The sequence below is a fragment of the Scyliorhinus torazame genome, chromosome 5 (genome assembly GCF_047496885.1).
Source record: "Scyliorhinus torazame isolate Kashiwa2021f chromosome 5, sScyTor2.1, whole genome shotgun sequence".
NCBI classification, from domain to species: Eukaryota; Metazoa; Chordata; class Chondrichthyes; order Carcharhiniformes; family Scyliorhinidae; genus Scyliorhinus; species Scyliorhinus torazame.
In genome coordinates this window covers 186,708,864-186,730,199 of record NC_092711.1, presented here as the reverse complement: position 1 = coordinate 186,730,199, position 21,336 = coordinate 186,708,864, and the positions used below count along the sequence as shown (strand labels likewise).

The 21,336-nt window shown below is 45.3% G+C and overlaps 1 protein-coding gene across 1 annotated transcript; it reads left to right on the top strand.

The window, feature by feature from the left end:
* Positions 1-2,333: 2,333 nt before the first annotated feature.
* LOC140418082 (Ig heavy chain Mem5-like) lies at positions 2,334-21,335 on the top strand (the record flags this gene model as incomplete). The annotated part of the gene is made up of 8 exons (XM_072501505.1): positions 2,334-2,345; positions 7,082-7,159; positions 9,546-9,599; positions 10,811-10,814; positions 14,378-14,686; positions 15,100-15,144; positions 20,653-20,952; positions 21,166-21,335. Coding segments are annotated over exons 1-8 (972 nt in total), but the record flags the coding sequence as incomplete, so codon positions are not given.
* Position 21,336: the final 1 nt, after the last annotated feature.

Below are 21,336 nucleotides of genomic sequence, written 5' to 3'. Positions count from 1 at the left end.
GTTAACTGGGAAGAAAAGAGCAACGGCGTCATGGGAAAGCTACTTATTAATGCAAATAATGATGACGATCTGGAATTGACTGCCTGATGGTGTGGTAGAGGACTGGACAATCGAGGTATTCAAAATGAAATTGGATCATTAGCTGAAAGTACAAGGGACAAAAACTGGACCGCAGGGAAAATGAGAGGGGCTACTCAAGGTGATATGTCGAATGGTCTGTAGGATGCTGACAATACGACCAATGTTTTGCTTTTATGTTGGTCTTAAGTCATATTTATGGATTTTATCGTGATCACAGTTGAAAAAGCTCAGTTTAAGTTTGTGCTGGAGGTCTTCCAGTTGCGGCTGTGCAGAGCTAAGTCGCACGTTCGGCAGCTCCCGCTTGGAACGGACCTTTGGGCTCTTTTCAGGGCCCCAATGGCATTTTTCCGACATTTCCCAGTGTGGGAAGAAGACTGCAACATTCACCCGACAGTGTATGGCTTTGACCAGGAGCGGGGCGACTAAAAAAAGTGGTGGTGAAGCCAAAGAAAGTGCGAGGGAAAAAGAGCAAGATGGCGGCGGGCGGGGACCAGGCAGCGTGGATGCAGTGGGCGCAGGAGCAGCAGGAGGTTATCCAGCGATGCTTCAGGGAGCTCAAAGCGGACCTGATGGTGCCGATGAAGGCTTCTATTGATAAGCTGCTGGAGACCCAGATGGCCCAGGGGGTGGCGATCCGCGAGGTCCGACAAAAGATCTCAGATAACTAGGACGAGATCTTGGGCCTAGCGGTAACGGCGGAGGCGCACGTGGCGCTCCACAAGAAATGGCAGGAACAGTTTGACGAGATGAACAATCGGTCAAGGCGGAAGAATCTGCGGATCCTGGGTCTCCTGGAGGGGCTGGAGGGGTCGGACGTGGGGGCCTATGCGGTCACCATGTTAAACTCGCTGATGGGAGCAGGGTCCTTCCAGGGGCCCCTGGAGCTGGAAGGGGCCCATAGAGTGCTGGCGAGGAGGCCCAAGGCTAACGAGCCACCGCGGGCGGTGCTGGTGCGGTTTCATCGGTTCGCTGATCGAGAGTGCCCAAGAAAGAGAGGAGCAGCAGGTCGAAGAATGCGGAGGTTCGAATATGTTAGGACTGGAGCGCGGAGGTGGCAAATAAGAGGGACGGGTACAAATGGGCGAAGCTGGTGCTGCACAGGAAGGGTGTGAAGTTTGGCATGCTGCAGCTGGCGCGTCTGTGGGTCACCTACAAGGACCGGCACCATTATTTTGAGTCCCAGGAGGAGCAGGCCGAGAAGCTGGACACAAACTGAGGGTCGGGATGGGGTGGGGGGGGGGGGGGTGACGGGGCGGTGGGGGGGGGGGGGGGGAGGTCGGGCATGGGGATGGTCGGGGATTGTTCTTGTTTGTTACATTTTGAGGGGGGTGTTCTTTGTTCTTGTTTATTTTTTGTTCGGTTTGGGTGGTTAGGGTGGGTTGGGCACTGTTTTGGTTGGGTCTGTCGGGTGGGCTCTTGGAGGGGGGCAAGTAACAGAGTAGGGGGTGGATGGCCGGTAGGAGGGATGGGGCCCCGCGGGGGAGGGGGAGGCCCGAGTCGGGGCTGAGGGGACTGGGCCTCTAAAAGGAGCTGCGCTAGAGGAGGCGGCGCCGGGCAGGTGGAAAGCGCAGTTTTTTCCCCGTGCTGAAGGCTGGAGGGGGTGGGGCCGGAGCGGGGAAGCGCAGGTTTTTTTCCCGCGCTTGTGATGGAAGGGGGAGGCGGAGAGCCTGCTGGTGGGTAATGGAGGGGGAGGGGACGTCCCACAATGGGAGGAGTCGAAGGAGAGGCGGGAGCGGCTGGGGTCAGCAGCAGTCAGCTGACTTGCGGGAGTACAATGGGGGGAGCAATGGAGCTAGGAGGGGTCCTAGCTGGGGTGGGGGGGGGTGAGGGGAAAGTGGGTTGCTGCTGGTATGGTCAAGGGGGAGCTGGAGCAAGTAGAGGGGGTTGGGACGGGGGTCTGACGCCGTGGGGAACGGGCCGGGCGTGGGGCGCGGGCGCGTGGCTGGCCGAGGAGGGATTATGGCTAGTCGGCGGGGAGGGGCCGTGTAGTCATCTGATCCGTCTGATAACCTGGAACGTAAGGGGACTGAATGGGCCGGTTAAGCGGACCGAGGTGTTCGCGCAACTGAAGGGGCTGAAGGCGGATGTGGTCATGCTTCAGGAGACACACCTGAAGGTGCAGACCAGGTAAGTTTGAGGAAGGGGTGGGTAGGCCAGGTGTTTTATTCGGGGTTGGATGCCAAAAATCGGGGGGGTGACGATCTTGGTGGGAAAGAGGGTGTCGTTCGAGGCATCGAGCATTGTGACACACAATGGAGCAAATGGTAAGTGGTAAGCTGCAAGGGGAGAGGGTGGTGCTGGTCAACGTGTACGCCCCGAACTGGGACAATGCGGTTTTATGCGGCGCATGTTGTGTCGGATCCCGGACTTGGAAGTGGGGGGCCTGATAATGGGGGGGGGACTTTAACACGGTGTTGGATCCTGCACTGGATCGCTCCAGGTCTAGGACGGGTAGGAGGCCACCGCCGGCCAAAGTGCTGAGGGGGTTTATGGACCAGATGGGAGGGGTGGACCCTTGGAGATTTGCAAGGCCGGGGGCTAGGAAATTTTAATTCTTCTCGCAAGTTCATGAGGCCTATTCCCGGATCGACTTTTTTGTTATGAGCAGGGCGTTGATTGCGAGAGTAGAAGATACCGAGTACTCGGCGATAGCCATTTCGGATCACGCCCCGAATTGGGTAGACCTAGAGCTTGGGGAGGAGAGGGATCAGCGCCCGTTGTGGCGCTTGGAGGTGGGACTGTTGGCGGACGAGGAGATGAGCGAGCGGGTCCAAGGAAGCATAGAGAGATAACTGGAGGCCAACGATAACAAGTAGGTCTGAGTGGGGATGGTCTGGGAGGTGCTGAAGGCGGTTGTTAGGGGAGAGCTGATCTCCATTAGGGCCCACAAGGAGAGGAGAGAGCAGAGGGAGAGGGCGAGGCTGGTGGGGGTGATGGTGAGTGTAGACAGGAGGTATGCGGAGGTGCCGGAGGAGGGACTGTTGAGGGAGATGCCTAGCCTCCAGGCCGAATTCGATCTGTTGACCACCAGGAAGGCGGAGGCGCAGTGGAGGAAGGCCCAGGGGGCGATTTATTTATATGGGGAAAAGGCAAGTCGGATGCTGGCGCATCAGTTTCGGAAGCAGGACGTGGCTAGGGAGATCGGGGGAGTTAAGGATAGGAGAGGGAGTGTAGTGCGGAGTGGGGTTCGCATCAATGGGATCTTCAGGGACTTTTATGAGGAACTGTATCGGTCCGAGCCCCCACTGGAGGAGGGAGGGATGGGCCGAGTTCTGGGTCAACTGAGGTTCCCGAAGGTGGAAGAGGGACTGCTGGCGGGATTAGGGGCCCCGATTGGGCTGGAGGAGCTGGCCAAAGAGATAGGGAGCATGCAGGCGGGGAAGGCACCGGGGCCGGATGGTTTCCCGGTCGAATTTTATAAAAAATATGTGGTCCTGTTGGGCCCGTTGCTGGTTAGGACCTTCAATCGACATAGAATTTACAGTGCAGAAGGAGGCCATTCGGCCCATCGAGACTGCACCGGCTCTTGGAAAGAGCACCCTACCCAAGGTCAACACCTCCACCCGATCCCCATAACCCAGTAACCCCACCTAACACTAAGGGCAATTTTGGACACTAAGGGCAATTTATCATGGCCAATCCACCTAACCTGCACATCTTTGGACTGTGGGAGGAAACCGGAGCACCCAGAGGAAACCCATGCACACACTGGGAGGATGTGCAGACTCCGCACAGACAGTGACCCACGCCGGAATCGAACTTGGGACCCTGGAGCTGTGAAGCAATTGTGCTATCCATAATGCTACCGTGCTGCCAATGAGGCAAGGGAGGGGTGGGCTTTGCCCCCGACGATGTCCCGAGCACTGCTCTCCTTGATCCTGAAGCGGGACAAGCACCCCCTGCAGTGTGGGTCTTATAGGCTGATTTCGTTGCTAAATGTAGATGCCAATGTTCTGGCGAAGGTCTTAGCCACGAGAATTGAGGATGTGGTGCCGCAGGTCATCCACGAAGACCAGACTGGGTTCGTGAAGGGGAGGCAGTTGAACGCAAATGTGCGGAGGCTCCTGAACATTATCATGATGCTGGCGAGGGAGAGAGAGGCGGAGATACTGGCGGCGATGGACACTGAGAAGGCCTTCGATAGGGTAAAGTGGGGGTACTTGTGGGAGGTGCTGAAGAGGTTCGGGTTTCGGGAGGGGTTCGTCAGGTGGGTTAGGCTGTTGTACGAGGTCCCGAATGCGAGTGTGGCCACGAACAAGAGGACGACTGAGTACTTCCGATTGCATCGAGGGATGAGGCAGGGGTGTCCCCTCTCCACCCTGCTCTTCACACTGGCAATTGAACCCCTGGCTATGGCACTGAGGGAGTCGATGAACTGAAGGGGGCTGGTGCGGGGTGGGGTGGAGCATAGGGTTTCTCTCTATGGGGATGACTTGCTGCTATATGTGGCGGACCCAGTGGGAGGAATGCCGGAGGTTATGAGGATCCTCAGGGAGTTTGGGGATTTCTCAGGGTACAAGCTCAACATGGGGAAGAGCGTGTTGTTCGTGGTTCACCCAGGGGACCAGGAGAGGGGGATTGGCGAGCTCCCACTAAAAAGGGCGGAGAGGAGCTTCAGGTTTTTGGGGGTCCAGGTGGCCAGGAGCTGGGGGGCCCACGCATAGGCTTAATTTCACGAGGCTGGTGGAGTAAATGTAGGAGGAGGTTAAGAGGTGGGACGCGTTGCCGCTGTCCCTGGTGGGTAGGGTGCAGTCAGTCAGGATGACGGTGCTCCCAAGGTTTTTGTTCCTGTTCCAGTGCCTCCCCATTCTTATCCCGAAAACCTTCTTTAGGCGGCTCAACAGGAGTATAACTTGGTTTGTGTGGGCGTGAGGGACTCCGAGGGTGCGAAGAGTATTCCTGGAGCGGAGTAGGGATGGGAGGGGCTGGCGCTGCCTAACCTCTGTGGGTACTACTGGGCCGCTAATGCGGCGATGGTGCATAATTGGGTGATGGAGGGGGAGGGTACGGCGTGGAAGTGGCTGGAGACGGTGTCTTGTGAGGGTACGAGTCTGGAGGCGCTGGCAATGGCGCCGCTGCCGCTCCCTCCAATGAGGTATACCACGAGGGAACCACCGGTTTGTCCCAGGGAGAATATATGGAGGGTTTTCGGGGTGGCACAGGGCAGGGATAAGAAGGTTGGGGAACCTGTTTGTGGATGGGACGTTCGGAGCCTGGGTGAGCTGGAGGAGAAGTACGCCCCCCCCCCCCACCCCGGGAACACCGTTAGGTATCTACAGGTAAGGGCGTTTGCCAGGCGGCAAGAGGTGGAATTCCCGCTGCTGCCACCACTCACGGTATAAGTCAGGATGCTCTCAGGGGTGTGGGTTGGAGAGGGGAGGAATTCGGCAACATATCAGGTGATGCAGGACGAGGAGGAGGCCTCGGTGGAGGAGCTGAAAGGTAAGTGGGAGGAGGAGTTTGGGGAGGAGATCGAGGAGGGGACGTGGGCAGATGCCCTAGGGAGGGTGAATTCTTCCTCTTCGTGCACGAGGCTCAGCCTCATACAATGTAAGGTGCTGCACAGGGCACACATGACTGGGACAAGGATGAGCCGTTTTGGGGGGGTGAGGACAGGTGTGTTAGGTGCTCAGGGAGCCCAGCAAACCAGACCCATATGTCCTGGGCATGCCCAGCGCTGGAGGAAGTTTGGGAGGGTGTAGCGAGGACGGTTTTGAAGGTAATAGGACCCAGGGTCAAACCGGGCTGGGGGCTCACAATTTTTGGGGTTGCAGAGGAGCCGGGAGTGCAGGAGGCAAAAGAGGCTGGTATTCTGTCCTTTGCATCCCTGGTTGCCTGGCGAAGGATTCTTCTTCAGTGGAAGGATGCGAGGCCCCCAAGCGTGGAATCCTGGGTCAACGATATGGCGGGGTTTATTAATTTGGAGAGGGTGCAATTTGCCTTAAGGGGCTCGGTGCAAGGGTTTTTCAGGCGGTGGCAGCCGTTCTTAGACTTCCTGGCAGAACGGTAGACAATGGTTAGCAGCAGCAGCAACACTGGATGGGGGGGGGGGAGTTGTCTATTTTATTTTTGTTTGTGTATACTGGGGGATCTGAGGGGGTGTATATATTTGTTATGTTCGCTATGTGTTTTGGCGGGTGTTAATTTATTATTTATGTACAGGGGGAGGGGGGCACAGGGCTGTTTTGTTTTGTTTTGTATTTCATTCTATTGGGTTCCTTTTACATTTTGTTGTTGATATTTTGTGACAACCTTAATAAAAATTATTTAAAACAAAAGACTTTGTGCTGGAGTGACTATTTACAGTAAAGGCTTGCAACTGGATCCCAGCTGCTTGCGAGGAACGGGTGTAAATAATTTAATTACTTTCAATGTACAGAAAAGTCTAGGTTTGTTGAATTGTAGCCTTTTTAATAACACAATACAGTTGTGGGCTTCGTTGTGAAGAAATTATGAATTCAACAGCATTAAATTATTATGTCACCTTTTCTGCAAACAATATCATGCATGACTAGGTTTGTTGATTAAATATGTCTGTTCGTTGGAACAGCTGTAAAACTGTTGGAAGAAAATCTTCGTGTGATGACATTATTGTAGGAACTGTTCCTACCGTTCCTTTTCGATGGATTTATAATTCCTGGAACTTACATTAAAAATGTTGGATGTGAACGTTTATTACAGGTGGGATTATTGATAAGAGAATGAAACATTGTTTTAACTATCCTGTGCCTAGAGGTTTGCGACATTTCTTCACAATGCAAATCACCTCAGGAGAGCGGGGGTGGGAGCGCAGGGGAGCAGGGAATTAGATATGGTAATTGGCCTTCAGTCCACATGCTTTTAGATACAGAGGTTAAGTGAAAACTGTCTACTCTCGCTCCTAGCCAATGAACACTGTTTACTTTGACCATTTGGAATATCAAACTATTTGTTGTCACAGTTTTACCATTGTTCATGAGGCACGATTCTCCTCAGATCCATTTCAATGCTTTTAATTCAGAGAAATAAGGAGAAAGACATCACGTCTGTTGGAAGCAGCAAGGATTCCAAGCACTTTGAGGGATGCAAATCATCCACGGTATGTTCACAGATTTGATTAATTATTCGGAATTTTGCTATGTTAGAAATTATTCGGAATTTTGATATTTCAATTAAAAGTGTTTTATATCTCAATTACGGACCATCTACTGTGTTGCAACTGTCAATTACCGGGCCCGAAGCAGACTTGATCATGGTATAATAATGATCTCAGAGGCAGAATCTAATGTATGAATAACATATACTGTTTTGACTGCTTCGGCTCTTGAATGGAACAAAACAGGGTATGGAAGAACATCCGATTGCAATTTAAAAGCAAATAATAAAGAAGCATTGATGTTTTGGGCATGGTGCAGTCTTCTGTGTAATGATGAGTGACGCAGAGAAGAGTGTGGTAAAATAGTAATGGAGACATCAAGACTGACACCCGTATTAGAGACTCCATCTGACTAAGTTAGGGAGGCAGTGGCTCAGTGGTATTGTCGCTGGACTAGCAATCTAGAGACCCAGGATAATGAATACAATACGGATCTGAAATTAAACGTCTAATTATGACTACAAAATCACTGTCGATTGTCGTAAAAGCCATCTGGTTCACGAACGTCCTTTAGGGAGAGAAACTTGTGTTCATGACCTGATCGGGCAATATGCTACTTCATAGCAATGTGGTTCACTCTTAAATACCCTGAGGAATGAATAATGAATGCTGTCACAACCAGCAGGGCCCACAGCCCATGAACGAATAAAGAACAAAGAACAAAGAAAGGTACAGCACAGGAACAGGCCATTCGGCCCTCCAAGCCCGTGCCGACCATGCTTCCCGACTAAACTACAATCTTCTACACTTGCTGGGTCCGTATCCCTCTATTCCCATCCTACTCATGTATTTGTCAAGATGCCCCTTAAATGTCACTATCGTCCCTCCTCCGGCAGCGAGTTCCAGGCACCCCGTACCCTCTGTGTAAAAAACGTACCTCGTACATCTACTCTAAACCTTGCCCATCGCACCTTAAACCTATGCCCCCTAGTAATTAACTCCTCTACTCTGGGGAAAAGCCTCTGACTATCCACTCTGTCTATGCCCCTCATAATTTTGTAGACCTCTAGCAGGTCGCCCCTCAACCTCCGTCGTTCCAGTGAGAACAAACCGAATTTATTCAACCGCTCCTCATAGCTAATGCCCTCCATGCCAGGCAACATTCTGGTAAATCTCTTCTGCACTCTCTCTAAAGCCTCCACATCCTTCTGGTAGTGTGGCGACCAGAATTGAACATTATACTCCAAGTGTGGCCTAACTAAGGTTCTACATAGCTGCAACATGACTTGCCAATTCTTATACTCAATGCCCCAGCCAATGAAGGCAAGCATGCCGTATCCCTTCTTGACTTCCTTCGCCACCTGTGTTGCCCCTTTTCGTGACCTGTGGACCTGTACACCTAGATCTCTCTGACTTTCAATAAGGAAAAAGATTGTTATACCCAACGGGAGCTAATGATTACATAAGGGTTTCTGATATCTGAGGGGATAATTATGCAGAGGACCGAGGAACAGCAAGGGATCTGTTCCTTCACAACTTTTCCTTTAATTTTTTTGGATGGACGGAGGCACACGGACCGAACTTGACAGATCCGAGAAAGCGATATTTTAAGTGTTCAGTCTGGTGCTCATTGTGACGGAACGCGCCAAATACCAAAATCCCGGGAAAATAAAATTCAATTCCTCGAATATTCAATGAGATGCTATTTCTCTGAGTGCCGTCCTGTGAAATTCGTTTCAAAGAAGCGGGTTATGAATAATAGTGACTTCCTGCAAGAAATCTGACAATTATCAGCATAATCATACAGTCACTTTCGATTGAGAAGATAAGCCCAAGCAGTAAACTTATGTGATTATCATATTCCATTTGGTCCAAGTAAAGGGCAGTGGTAGGTACCAAAATTAAATAAGAAGATACATAAATGCACGAAGATAAATAGGATTATGAGGCTGATAATCGTTGAAAAAAGCCATTCAGACCATTTTGCCAGCACTTTCTCACATCCGCTCACTTAGTTTAATTTGCCATACTCCTGCAGATGTATTTATTTATGTATTACACGTGAAAACATAGAATGCGCAATGTTACTGAGATAAGGCCTGGCGTGGGATTAGGTAGAACGTTCATTCAGAGAGACAGCGAATAATTCATTGACCGAATGACCACTTTCTGCACTATGAAGATACTATGATTCTAATTCTGCTATTTTAAGTCTTAAAGTATAGAGAAGTACTTTAATTTGCAAATTGTAATGTAATTTACGAAGTAGAATTTGCTTCACGCTTTTCAACTCATGCCATCTCACGGGTTAAAAACAGTTCTCCTCATCTGAGTACTACAGTTCAATTAAATGTAATCTTCCTACTCTGGTTATTGAATGTTCTTCCAGCTGATACAGACTCTCTTCATTTACTTCATCAAAGGTATTAATGATTTTGAGCATGTATGTGACAGAGATGGACTCAGGTGTGGAGGATGACTTCAGACATAAGATTGCGGACAACGCATGCCATTTCGCAAGGGAATAGACTAAGTTGGAAGAAGTGATGTGAGAGAAAGCTTGAGAAGTTGAGGATAAAAGTGACGCAGGAGAAAATGACGCGACATTTAAGGTAGCAAGCTATCAGTCCGCGGCTTGAGGGAACCGGGAATGTCAAGTTACTGACCCAGGAACATTCAGTGATGTCGTGGAATGGAAACTCTAAACAGGTCACATTTGTCTCATTTGTAAAAGTCACTACAATGTGACCTGTGTGACTGCACTGACTCTGTGCCAAGGTTTAGGCAGGGTGACAGATGTTTCCGCCAGATTGTGGCGCCTGGACTTATTTTCTGCTCAGAAGTGAGATGTGCGGTTTGCAGCCAGCTGCAGAGAAATAGGAAGTTGGGTTACCTGACAATTAAACAACAGGCGTTAGGCACATGTGTTATCGCCGTGAAAAGTCTTCCTGCCTAGGAGGGTGAACTCACTCTGACAGAATGAAACAGAACACGATGGACTGTTTTTCGTTTTAGTATTTCTTTCATCTCAATTCTTACGTTGATGGCTAAAACATACGTGATTAGTTGGTATTAAAACATGAAAGAAAATTAGAGACGGCGTGTGCGTTACCTCTGGGAGACGAAAGATAACATTAAAGCTATTAACACGTTCATGGAACATTATTTTAAAATGTAATGATTTAAGCCAGTTATGTGTTGCCTGAGAAAAGGAGGAAGGCGGTTTAGCGAGTTAACTGGCCGTTGTGTGAGGTTAAAGTTAGTTAAGTTGTCTTTGAGAATGTTTGAGTGACTAAGCTGGTATCTGTATGCGCGTGCGAGAGGTTAATGAACCAACTTATGTTTCAGAAGAGCTCAGTGAGTTAGGTGCTGTGATGGAGAACAAAGAGCAGGTACGCGTGTCAGATGGTGTCACAGAGAAGACGGAGAGCGGAGAAGAGGTGTTAATTCAGTGACATGAAGACTCAGGAAACGATTTAATTGAGTTCGGTCTTAAAGTTACATTCATGGTCAATGGACCCTTTAGTGTCACATCGCTTTCTGAGCAAGAACGTTTGATCAAGGATAAATGTTAACGGTAGCAAATGTACAATTTCAATGAAGTATCATAATCTGCTGATAATGAAATATTTCTAATATCATTATATATTGCAGAAAAGTAAATAATTGTAAAAGCAAACACTCGGTGGACATTGTAATTATGAAAAATTATGTTTTCTACACATATAAACACACACACAGACATATCCACATATGTCTCATAATCATGCAACGAAAATCTGATTGCATTCTCACAGGCGAGTAAATATATATCATGATTGATAATATCAATATAGACAGCAGAAACATGGTCCAGTGTAATATATACATAGACAGATTCTGGTGTGACATAATGAGGCAATCACCTGTGTAATATAAAAGGAGACAGGATCTGATGCAGGATTTGTGGCCTTATGTAGAGAAAATAAAGAGAGTTCCGAGTGTGGTATAAGACGAGAAGTGAGCTAATGTAGTATAATACAGACAGGGTCTATGGCAACATAAAAATAACCATCGTCTGGGGCAATATATGCAGAGGACGATTCAGTGAATTAGTAGCTAATAAATCAGTGTCCTCTGGTTACTAAGCATGCTACCCGTGGATACAGTTTCTTTGTCAATAACGAATCACTAACATTTGTCATTTACGCTATTTGTACTTAACCTCCCCATGAACTGCTCAATTGTAAGGAAATCTACCCCAACATCCAGCTGCTTTGGTAGCGCATCTCACGCACTGTAAAGGTCATTATTTTATAGATCTCTCTGCCTCGCGCGATTCAGATATTATTGTTGACATTAATTGAATTTTAAATTATTTATCATTGCCATCGTGTCAGAATAATATCCATGACTGATAAAAGAAAACCGGCTCCCAACTCCGTGGATCCGGTTCAGACTGGACCCCGACCATGAAATTTAGGTACACTAAGCTAACTGTTAGAATGGCTAAACATCGGTTAAAAGTCGTGCTTCAGTGAAATGGATAGGCTCTCTCAGGAAAAAAATACAATGGTGAATTCCTACAACAGGTACTGGAGCCATGATCCAGGCGTGTGACTCAGTGCTGAAACTTTGTTGCATATTCAGTAGTGTCAACTTTATTTATGATGATATTTCAGCCTTAGAGGTAGTATAGCAATATTATCACGGGGCCAGTAATTAAGAAGGCTGACATAATCATCCGGAGATATGAGTCCAATTCAATTTTGGCAGCTGAGAGAATTCCAAATTAATTAATTAGTAAATCCGAAATAAAAATGCTAGCGTCCTTCATTACAACATTGAACATTCAGCACTTTCAGAAAGGGCAATTTGGTTCACTAATGTCTTTCAGGGAAGGAAATCCGCCCTCACCCCTGATCTGTCCTACATGTGCCTCCAGTTCCACAGCGATGTCGTTTACTCAGGATTTGCCAGTGATTCTCACATCCTGAGAATAAATATAATCAATGCACAGTTCTGCGTATTCTGGAAATCTAAAACAAAAGCAAGGAAATTACTAATCATGTCAGTTGTCACCAGAGGAAAGAGAAACGGATTCACCAAACGGGTGGGTGCAAAATCTTACTGATACAATTCTAAAAAACATAATTTTCTCCCCAGTGTCCTCGATCGACATTTATTCTTCAACTGAAATCTCATATTTATCACATCTGTTTGTCAGCGCTTGTGGTCGACAAATTAGTTGTTGCATGTCCAACAGTAAAGTAGTGCCTGAACTTCAACAAAAATACTTCAAAGCGTTTTAAGTGTTTTAAGTGCTCGGCTAAAGCGTTTTATAAATAGACGTTCTTTCGCGATGTGAACTGCATAAAAACAATTTGTGATAAAGTGAAATTTCTGAGATCAATCTAATTATAATTAAAAAATCGCAGCCATCTATATCAAGAGTAAAATGGTTCTTCGCCCGAGTTCTCCCTAACAGTATGTATGTATTTCATTCTGTCTGCTGATCCATCACAAGAATATCATTTGTTGGAGTGATCATCAAACAGGGCTGTTGTTGCTTCATACAGGATGTCACAGGAGTTGAGTAACATTCCCTTCCTGCGATAAGGAGAAGTTCGCAGAGTTTCAGAGCTTAAAAAAATAAAATCGACTGCAGTTCTGTTGCTTGGTGGAGTCGTTACATCAATCCGCCTCATTGACAATGTTAAGTTCCTGAAGGTGGCTCGTAGCTAAGCGGTCAGCACTCAGGAAACATACATTTGATTTACAGGATAAACATTCAGATGCCTCCTTTCAATAGCATTTGGCATGCTAGCCTCCATATCTGCAAACAGTTGGCTTGTATAATGTGAGGAGTTTGTTCCTGATCTCCAGACCCACATTGAATGGCAATAACCATCCGCACAGTGAATAGAATCAGTTTGTTCATCAGCCTTATAAAGTTCCATAAATCAATTCCTACGATAGATAGTAATATATCTTTGCAATGATATATAGTCCCGGCGTTATCATAGCATTCCTACAGTGCAGAAAGAGACATTTCGGTCCATTGAGTCGTCACGGACCCTTGGGAAGAGCACCGGACTTAGGTCCACTCCTCCACTCCATTCCCGTAACACAGTAACCCCACCGAATATTTAAACACTAAGGGTCAATTTAGCATGGCCAGTCCACCTAACCTGCGCATCTTCGGACTGTGGGAGGACCGGAGAACCCGGAGGAAACTCAGGCCGAAACAAAGAGAAAATACAAATTCGACACAGTTACCCGAGGCCGGAATTCAACCGGGTCTCTGGCGCTATACTTAAAGTGAATGCACATGAAAGAAAAAATGACATTACTGCTTATGCTGGAATCTTGAACAAAAACAGAAAATACTGTTGTTAGCAGTGCTAACCATGTGCCACCGTGCCGTCATGTTGCAAAACAGACAGCCATCTTTATCGTTTGATAATCTAACTTTATCTTTGTTGCCCCCCACCTGCACAACGGTATAAATCTGACCCTATTTCCAGTTCTCTGCAGGTTTGACAAAGAGTAATCCTGACTCGAAACGTTAGGTCCAACCTTTCTCCACAGATGCTGTCAGACCTGCTGCGATTGTCCAGTATTTTTGTTTTTTGTTTCAGATTCCAACATACGCAGTAATTTGCTTTTTTCTTTGATGTGCATCCACTTTAAGGTGTTGAAATAAAGAGTTAATTGACAAGGAAATCTTTTATTCTCAAGTAACAGATGGTAACATTAATTTCACTCCTGGAAATAGTGGAAATGTATAATGAACCATTAAATCAAACAAATCTCCTGATACAGATCAAAGGCCTGCTTTAAATATTACCCTATTGTAACAATTTAGTCCATTCTGTCGGGGTGTGGAGGGTGGGAGGCGAATCAAGTCGCCACCTCCAGCAAGGAATGAACAGGCGGCGCCTGGAAACCCGTCCCCTTCTGCCGGGTATTTAAATAGCGCTCATTTGGTCTGTAATCCATCAGTTCGGGAGTTGGTTTGTTCAGTGAGTTCCTGACATAAACACTTTCGCCAAAGCACCAGAGGATGAGGGGGGCGATTTCTCTCAGTTTGTTTCTAACGTTCTTATCCCGTGAGTAGTTTTAATAGTCTACGTTTCTCAATGCTACTGACTCAGTGTTTGTCTGACTGTGGGATGTCCCAGAATCAGCAATAATTTTTATCAGCATTAACCCTCTGGGTTTTTGGTCTATTGTTTTCAGGTGCCCAGTCCGATACTGTGTTGACTCAGACAGTGGCAACCACCGGGCGTCGAGGAGAAACACTGAGACTGACCTGTAAAACCAGCGGGTTCAAACTCGGCAGCTACTACATGCATTGGCTCCGACAAGATCCCGGACAGGGACCGCGGTGGCTGGTTGCTTACTACAGGTCATCATATAAGTATTACGCCTCAGATATCGAGAACCGATTCACCGTGTCCAAAGACACCGTAAACAATATTTTCGCTTTGGATATGACGGACATGAAGACCGAAGACACGGCCATCTATTATTGTGCAAAGGATTTTAGCAATTGGGGGGACCCACAGTAGTTAATGTCAGTACATAAATGCTCTCGGTACTAATTGACTGGGACTGGGTCAGTGCTTGTTTTTACAATATAAATTGACATGTGAAGTATACTTTGTGCCCAGCACTCTCCGAATAACGCGCCTTGAGATGGAAAATCTGTAATAATTATTAATTATCAGTTGGTTTTGTCAGTAGCATGCCCATGCGTTACTCTCCGAAATATAAAACATTCGGCTCATTTATGAAGAGTTAGCGGTATCTTCAAATTCAATTTCAATTTATTGAACGTTTTTTGTGATTTTAATTTGCCTTTGGGTTGTGAATATTTAAAAAAAACGGTGGTTTTCTGTCCACTTTTTTGTACAGCCGGTTATTGTAGTACCCATCCCAGGGAACGTAACACTGTGAAGGTTTCGACCTCTGGGGACAAGGGACGACAGTGACAGTTGCTGCAGGTAAGAAGCATGCAATCATTTAGTTACTGTTTTATATGAGTCTTTGTTTTATATTTTTGTTTTTTACATAATTCAGTCGTTCACTGAACCGTAAATATTGTGGAATCGGTAGTGATATTTGTTGCATTGTTTCATGTGATTCTGCGGAGAAGGGGGTTACAGAATTCCACTGTTCCTTGACAAAAGATGCTGCTGCGGGATTTAGTCCCTGTTTGTTGTGGTTTGATGTTTATCTGCTGATAATACTACGTAGCCGAGTTTCTTTAAATAATTAACATCTGTTAAAGAGTCTGTTGTGCCTGCAATTTTTAATCTCCGTGGAAACTAATGGCTTCTGCGGTTATCACGAGCTGCAAACATTTCATCAAAGTTACATAATTTCACCCAATATTAATAAAATGTGTTAAAGTCCTAATACTGATTTATTGAACATGTTCCACTTACTTACAATGGTGGTGTTATTATTATGCGTCTGTTTCGTTTAATAATTCATACATTTGGTAACGAGTGGCTTTTATGGATGCTAGATTGAGCTTTTCTTACAATGTTACATTTCGTTCTATGATACCATGTCATAGAATTGAGCTGCTTCTCCATTAAAACTGTTTCAGCCCGAAGTGGGACTTGTCCCCCCCCCCCCCTCCTCCCCATCCCGCTGAGGAGATTGGGTGTTTGGTTGACTTTGAATGATTCAAATTTGTGAACCGTTTAGCGTTCCTTTATTTTTTAAACAAGGTGACACTGCGCGGTTCCACGTTTAATTGTCGAATACAAACAGTCTACGCGTTTGAACGTGCATGAAGCACGATTTTCTGGCGCATGCAGGCAGGCTTCGGAAATGACTTCAAAAATAAAGATATGTTACAAATTTATTTAAAATTGATGATTACAGATTTAAGTAAGTGTGGCATAGAACGTTAATTCAGGACATGATTCGTTGCTGCAATCGTTAACGACGTAACTAACGGGTTTGCAAATTTAAAAGTAAATCTATTATGTTACAAACAATTTTATCAGGATATACTATGACTCCATATTAACTGAAAGGGCTTTTCTATTAATACCATTCATCATTAACTGTCTTTCACAATTGTGCTGTGCTCTCGCACAATTAACATGGACAGAACAGTTACGAAAATAGATTAAAAAAAATATACATGAACCTACTTCATGAAAACATCGTGATTCCACAGCAGTGGTCAGTTTCACAAGATATTTTGAATTATATTTATATCCCCGATTAACTTTTCATTCTCTTAAATGAGAGTTTTTCAGTGCAGTTCGGAAAAATATGTTTTGGTTAAAACATTATTTCAGTACATCCGCAAGCATGCTTGTCATTCAATGTCATCTGTAGTTTGATAGCGATGTACTAATATAATGTTGAACATTTTCTCAGAGTTGGAAGTTGTTGGCAGTGACTGGATTGTGCCATGATTTATTTAATTTGTCGGAAGTAACAGACTGCATATGACTAGAGACTGTCATGTCCAGATTGGAATTTAAACAAATGCATTTAATTGCAAGAGGTTAATATTCGTTTTGCATTTAATAACAACATCCAGTCTTCCATGACTCCGTGTAGAATGGAGAGAATTATCGGAAGAAAATAGGATCGAATAGAAGAACAAATTATATGTGATCCTCATGCTTATTTATTTTTTAAATATGAAATCGAACAACAAAGTCTAGCCGCCGTCAGTCATTCTGTTTCAGTGTCGCAGAGAATATGAGTAAATTGTTATTGTTATATTTTACACTAATTAATTTGAAGCTTCCTCTATGAAATGATATTATTAATAATTGCGTTACGGAGATGGAATTAAATGAAAATCGCTTATTGTCACAAGTAGGCTTCAAATGAAGTTACTGTAAAAAGCCCCTAGTCGCCACATTCCGGCGCCTGTTCAGGGACGCTGTTACGGGAATTGAACCGTGCTGCTGGTCTGCCTTGGTCTGCTTTCAAAGCCAGCGAATTAGCCCTGTGTTAAACAGCTCCCGGATGTAGCCGGAGTTATTAAATGTAAGAAGCGTTTTTATTGATCGCAAACTTCAAGCGACTTTGTTTAATTACATATGGAATTTCTCGTTCTGGCGATATACAAACTGGACAGTACATAAACTCATAGATTCATTATGTGAATTAATTTCTGAGAATAGATGGAATTTATGGTTTATAAGTGCGTTTAGAAATGTGAATACTTTACAGATTTACTGGCTTAAAGCAGGGTAGTTGGAGCGAACGTTAAGCACTAAAAGTAACGTATATGTCTGAGTTGTAATTTGAACATTATCTTACCACTATATAAGTGTCATGTTGAACTAATTAAATCACATATATTTCAGAAAGTAACAGGCCGAGACATTTTTGTGAATTATTCAAAACGTCTAATTTTTTTATTATCGAGTAGAAATCAGCTAACAAGACAACTTACTGGCAGTTGCAAATAACTTGCAATCCATCATTAGTGAAGTGATCATTAACTGAACACAAATTACCCCCTACAATTGAGCAGTGTACTGATGAGCATAATATCGATGGTTTTGACATTATTTAGTGTATTTCGAAAACATTGCTTTTCTTTTCTCACCTGTTTTCAGCTCGTTAAGATGTCTTGCCTCAAATATTTTGTGGATCACTGGATGATTTTGAAATTAGATAATTGGATAGTTTTCTAAAAATGTGCATAGTTCCTGGTTTGTTTAACTCGTACCCTATCACCGAGTCTTTGTTACGGAAAATCAAAGTACCCTGAATCTGTAATTTTTAATGTACTTCTTTTCAACGAAACTAATGTTTTCCCAGCTTTCGTCAGACAGACAATGCCGAATGGAGTTTTGAAATGAATATGAATGAATTTTAGCGATATTGTACAAAGTCTTGTCATAAATTGCGCCTGGATAGATTGCAATAAAATAGATTGAATTACATTGAAAGATTGAACGTATCCATCTTCTGAGAACTCTGAGATTAGTGCGCGTGTATTCTGTTTGTGTGCCTGTGGTGATTGTGTTGTTGGGACCAGGAATCTACTTGACTGGCTGTAAACAATTTGATCCATTTCTTGAAGAAAACTTTCATCTGTGAGAAATGTGAACGAATGACTTCACTTTTGACCACGCGTCTGAGAAATTAAATCCCTCACCCAGATTGCAACGGTCATAAAGAACGATGCAAAAACGACAGACAGACTGATGATTTGCTCTATTTTAAGACAGCCATGTATATATCTTGAAAGTTTTCGATTCGGCAATGCAGCGGGAAATTTACACCGTTTTAATCCATGGTTCAGCAGTGTGGTGAATAGAGGAAATTCTTATATATATTGTGTTGTGTACCTGTTACAGATTTTTAAAAAAAAATCCTATTACGACATGCAGGTAGACAGTGTGCCTGCAAAATATACAACAAGATGTAATAGTGGACTAATCATTGATTGTAACTATTTAATTGTTTACCTATGTCGGGCTAATGGAATTCTGTTGATAGAAAGAGGTTTCTCTGTTGGTTGGACAATTGAGGGCTTAGTTCAGATGGTAATGATACAGTTAGTGGAATAATATAACTAAATGGAATAGAATAGAATAGAATCCCTACAGTGTGGAAGGAGGAGATTCGGCCCATCAAGTCTGCAGCGGCCCTTGCTCCGATAGAGCACCCTTCCCAATCCCCCAATCCTAACCCCGTAAACGCCCTAACATTTGGACAATTCAGCACGGCCAATTCACCTAACATACACATCTTTTGACCGTGGGGGGAAACCGGAGCACCCGGAGGAAACCACGCAGAAAAGGGGAGAAAGTACAAACTTCACACAGACAGTCACACGAGGTCAGAATTGAACCTGTGACCCTGGCGCTGGGAGGCAACAGTGCTAACCACTGTATCGCCGTGCCACTATTATGATGTAACTAATTGGAGGAGCCGCGCCTGTAGCACGCAGTTTAGCTTTCAGTCTGTCAAAGGCAGAAGACCTTTCAGTTTGTCGCTGAAAGTGTCTCTCTCCCTTGCTGAAAGCACCTCAGGTTTTTATTTACCATAATAACCTGAGGTAGAGGTTAATCCTTTGACAAAAAAAACGTTCATTCCAATGTACAAAATTCTTAGTGGTCCCTGGCATTACTCCTGGGGGTGAAGTATCCTTTCCTTAGAGTAGACAAATCGAACAATTCTGATGTTTTCCGTCCCGTATTCCCAATAACAGTTCGGGATTTAATGAAATGGACAATGCAATCGGTGAGATTACTCTGCATTTTCATTTTAATTCCAACATGAGTTGTTCGGGCCACTGACAAGGCCAGCATTTGGTACCAATCCTTAAATGCGCCTTGAGAAACTATTGACATGTATCTCCTTAAATTTCCGCAAATCACGTGGTGCAAGGCACATCCACAATCCATTTAGAAAGAGAGATGCAGGAATTCTGGCCAGTGGTTGTGATGGAACTTCAATAGTTCCTTCAATAAGCCACATATCACCCCAAGTCGGTGTGATATGTGGCTTGGAGCGCCGGGGTTATGGTGGTGTGTGTGTGGCCGGGGGGGGGGGGGCGTGGAGGGCTGATTGCAGCTGACGGTGTTCCAGTCCGTATGCTGGTCTTGTCTTTCCACGTAGCAGACACTCGGAATTTGGGAGGTCCTATTGAATGAATGTCAGCGCATTGCTGCAGTGCATCTTATGTATAGTATTGAAAATAATACTGAATACGTTTGCGTCGATGATAGAGGGAGTGAAAATAAAAAAGGTGCTGAATGGAGAGAAAAACGGCATGATTTGCCCTGGACAGTGTTTAATTTCTTGTTTTGCGACAGCTGTGTTATTCCGATGAGACAGTGGTTAGCATTGCTTCCCTGCATCGCCAGGGTGCGGGTTCATTTCAAACCTCCGGCGACTGTCTTTGTGGTGTTTGTACATTCTCCCGTACCCGCGTGGGTTTCCTGCGGGTGCTCCGGTTTCCAACCACAGTCCAAATATGTGCAGTTTAGGCGGCAGAGAGGGGGAGGCACGGTAGCATAATGGTTAACACCATTGCCTCACAGCCCCAGGGTCCTAGTTTGGATTCCCGTCTGCGAGCAGTCTGCACATGTGTGGCTGCGTGGCTTTTCTCCGGTTTCTTCCCACAAGTCCCGAAAGGTGAATTGGACATTCTGAATTTTCCCGAACAGGCTCCATAGTGTGGCGACTAGGAAATGTTCTCAGTAACTTCACAGCAGTGAGCCTACTTGTGTCACTGATAAAGATCATTATGACTGGTCCTTAGCAGGGTGGCCTTTCAGAGGGGTGGCCTCCTGTCATGATTATATGGACATGCACACGTATTTAATATTGTAATGTGATGGAGGCGGAGAACGAGATGTGTCTTTCAAAAGATGAAACAGACAGTGATGATGACCAAATCATGGAACTTATAACAATACTGATTTTGTTGGAAGCAAGTGTTGAATTAAGTGTTACTTAATTCCCACAAATAACGGAGGCTATTTTTTCAACCTACCATTCTTTCTCAGCGATAACGTCTCCGCCCACTCTCTACAGCCTGATCTCCTCCTGTCAGCAACAAAAAACAAACAGCTCGGTTACGTACGGCTGTTTGGCGATGGATTACTCTCCAGAAATCACCAGCCTGACCTGGAAGAAAGATGGACAGGTGATCACCATTGGCAATAAGACTTATCCGTCAGTGAGAAACAAGAAGGGGACCTACACCTTGAGCAGCGAGTTAACCGTCATCGATTCAGAGGTAGGATGCAGCAAAATCAACTGCGAGGTTCGTCACAGCGGGTCAGAGAAGAGCATTGGAATGCAATGTAAGTGTCGTGGTACCTGTGAAAAACGGAACGTTATGATTAACCTGTATAGTGCCTTGGTAAGAATATATTTATTGTATTGTACCTCGCCCTGATCCCTGGAAAATCCAAGTTAGTGTAGATCGACTGCAAAGAACCTGCTAAAAATATTGAACTCTTTGCATATGTTATCAATTTCTTCTCCAAGGCATGTCTAACATGTGTTTCCTGAAGGTCCGAGAAAGAACACCCCTCCAACCGTCATCCTCACCGCGAGCTCCATTAAAGAAACAACAAGCAGCAACTTTGCAACCATCGTCTGCTCAATCAGTGATTTCTATCCAATGCCAATTGCCGTTAAATGGCTGAAGAATGGACAAACCATAGATTCAGGATTTGTTACCT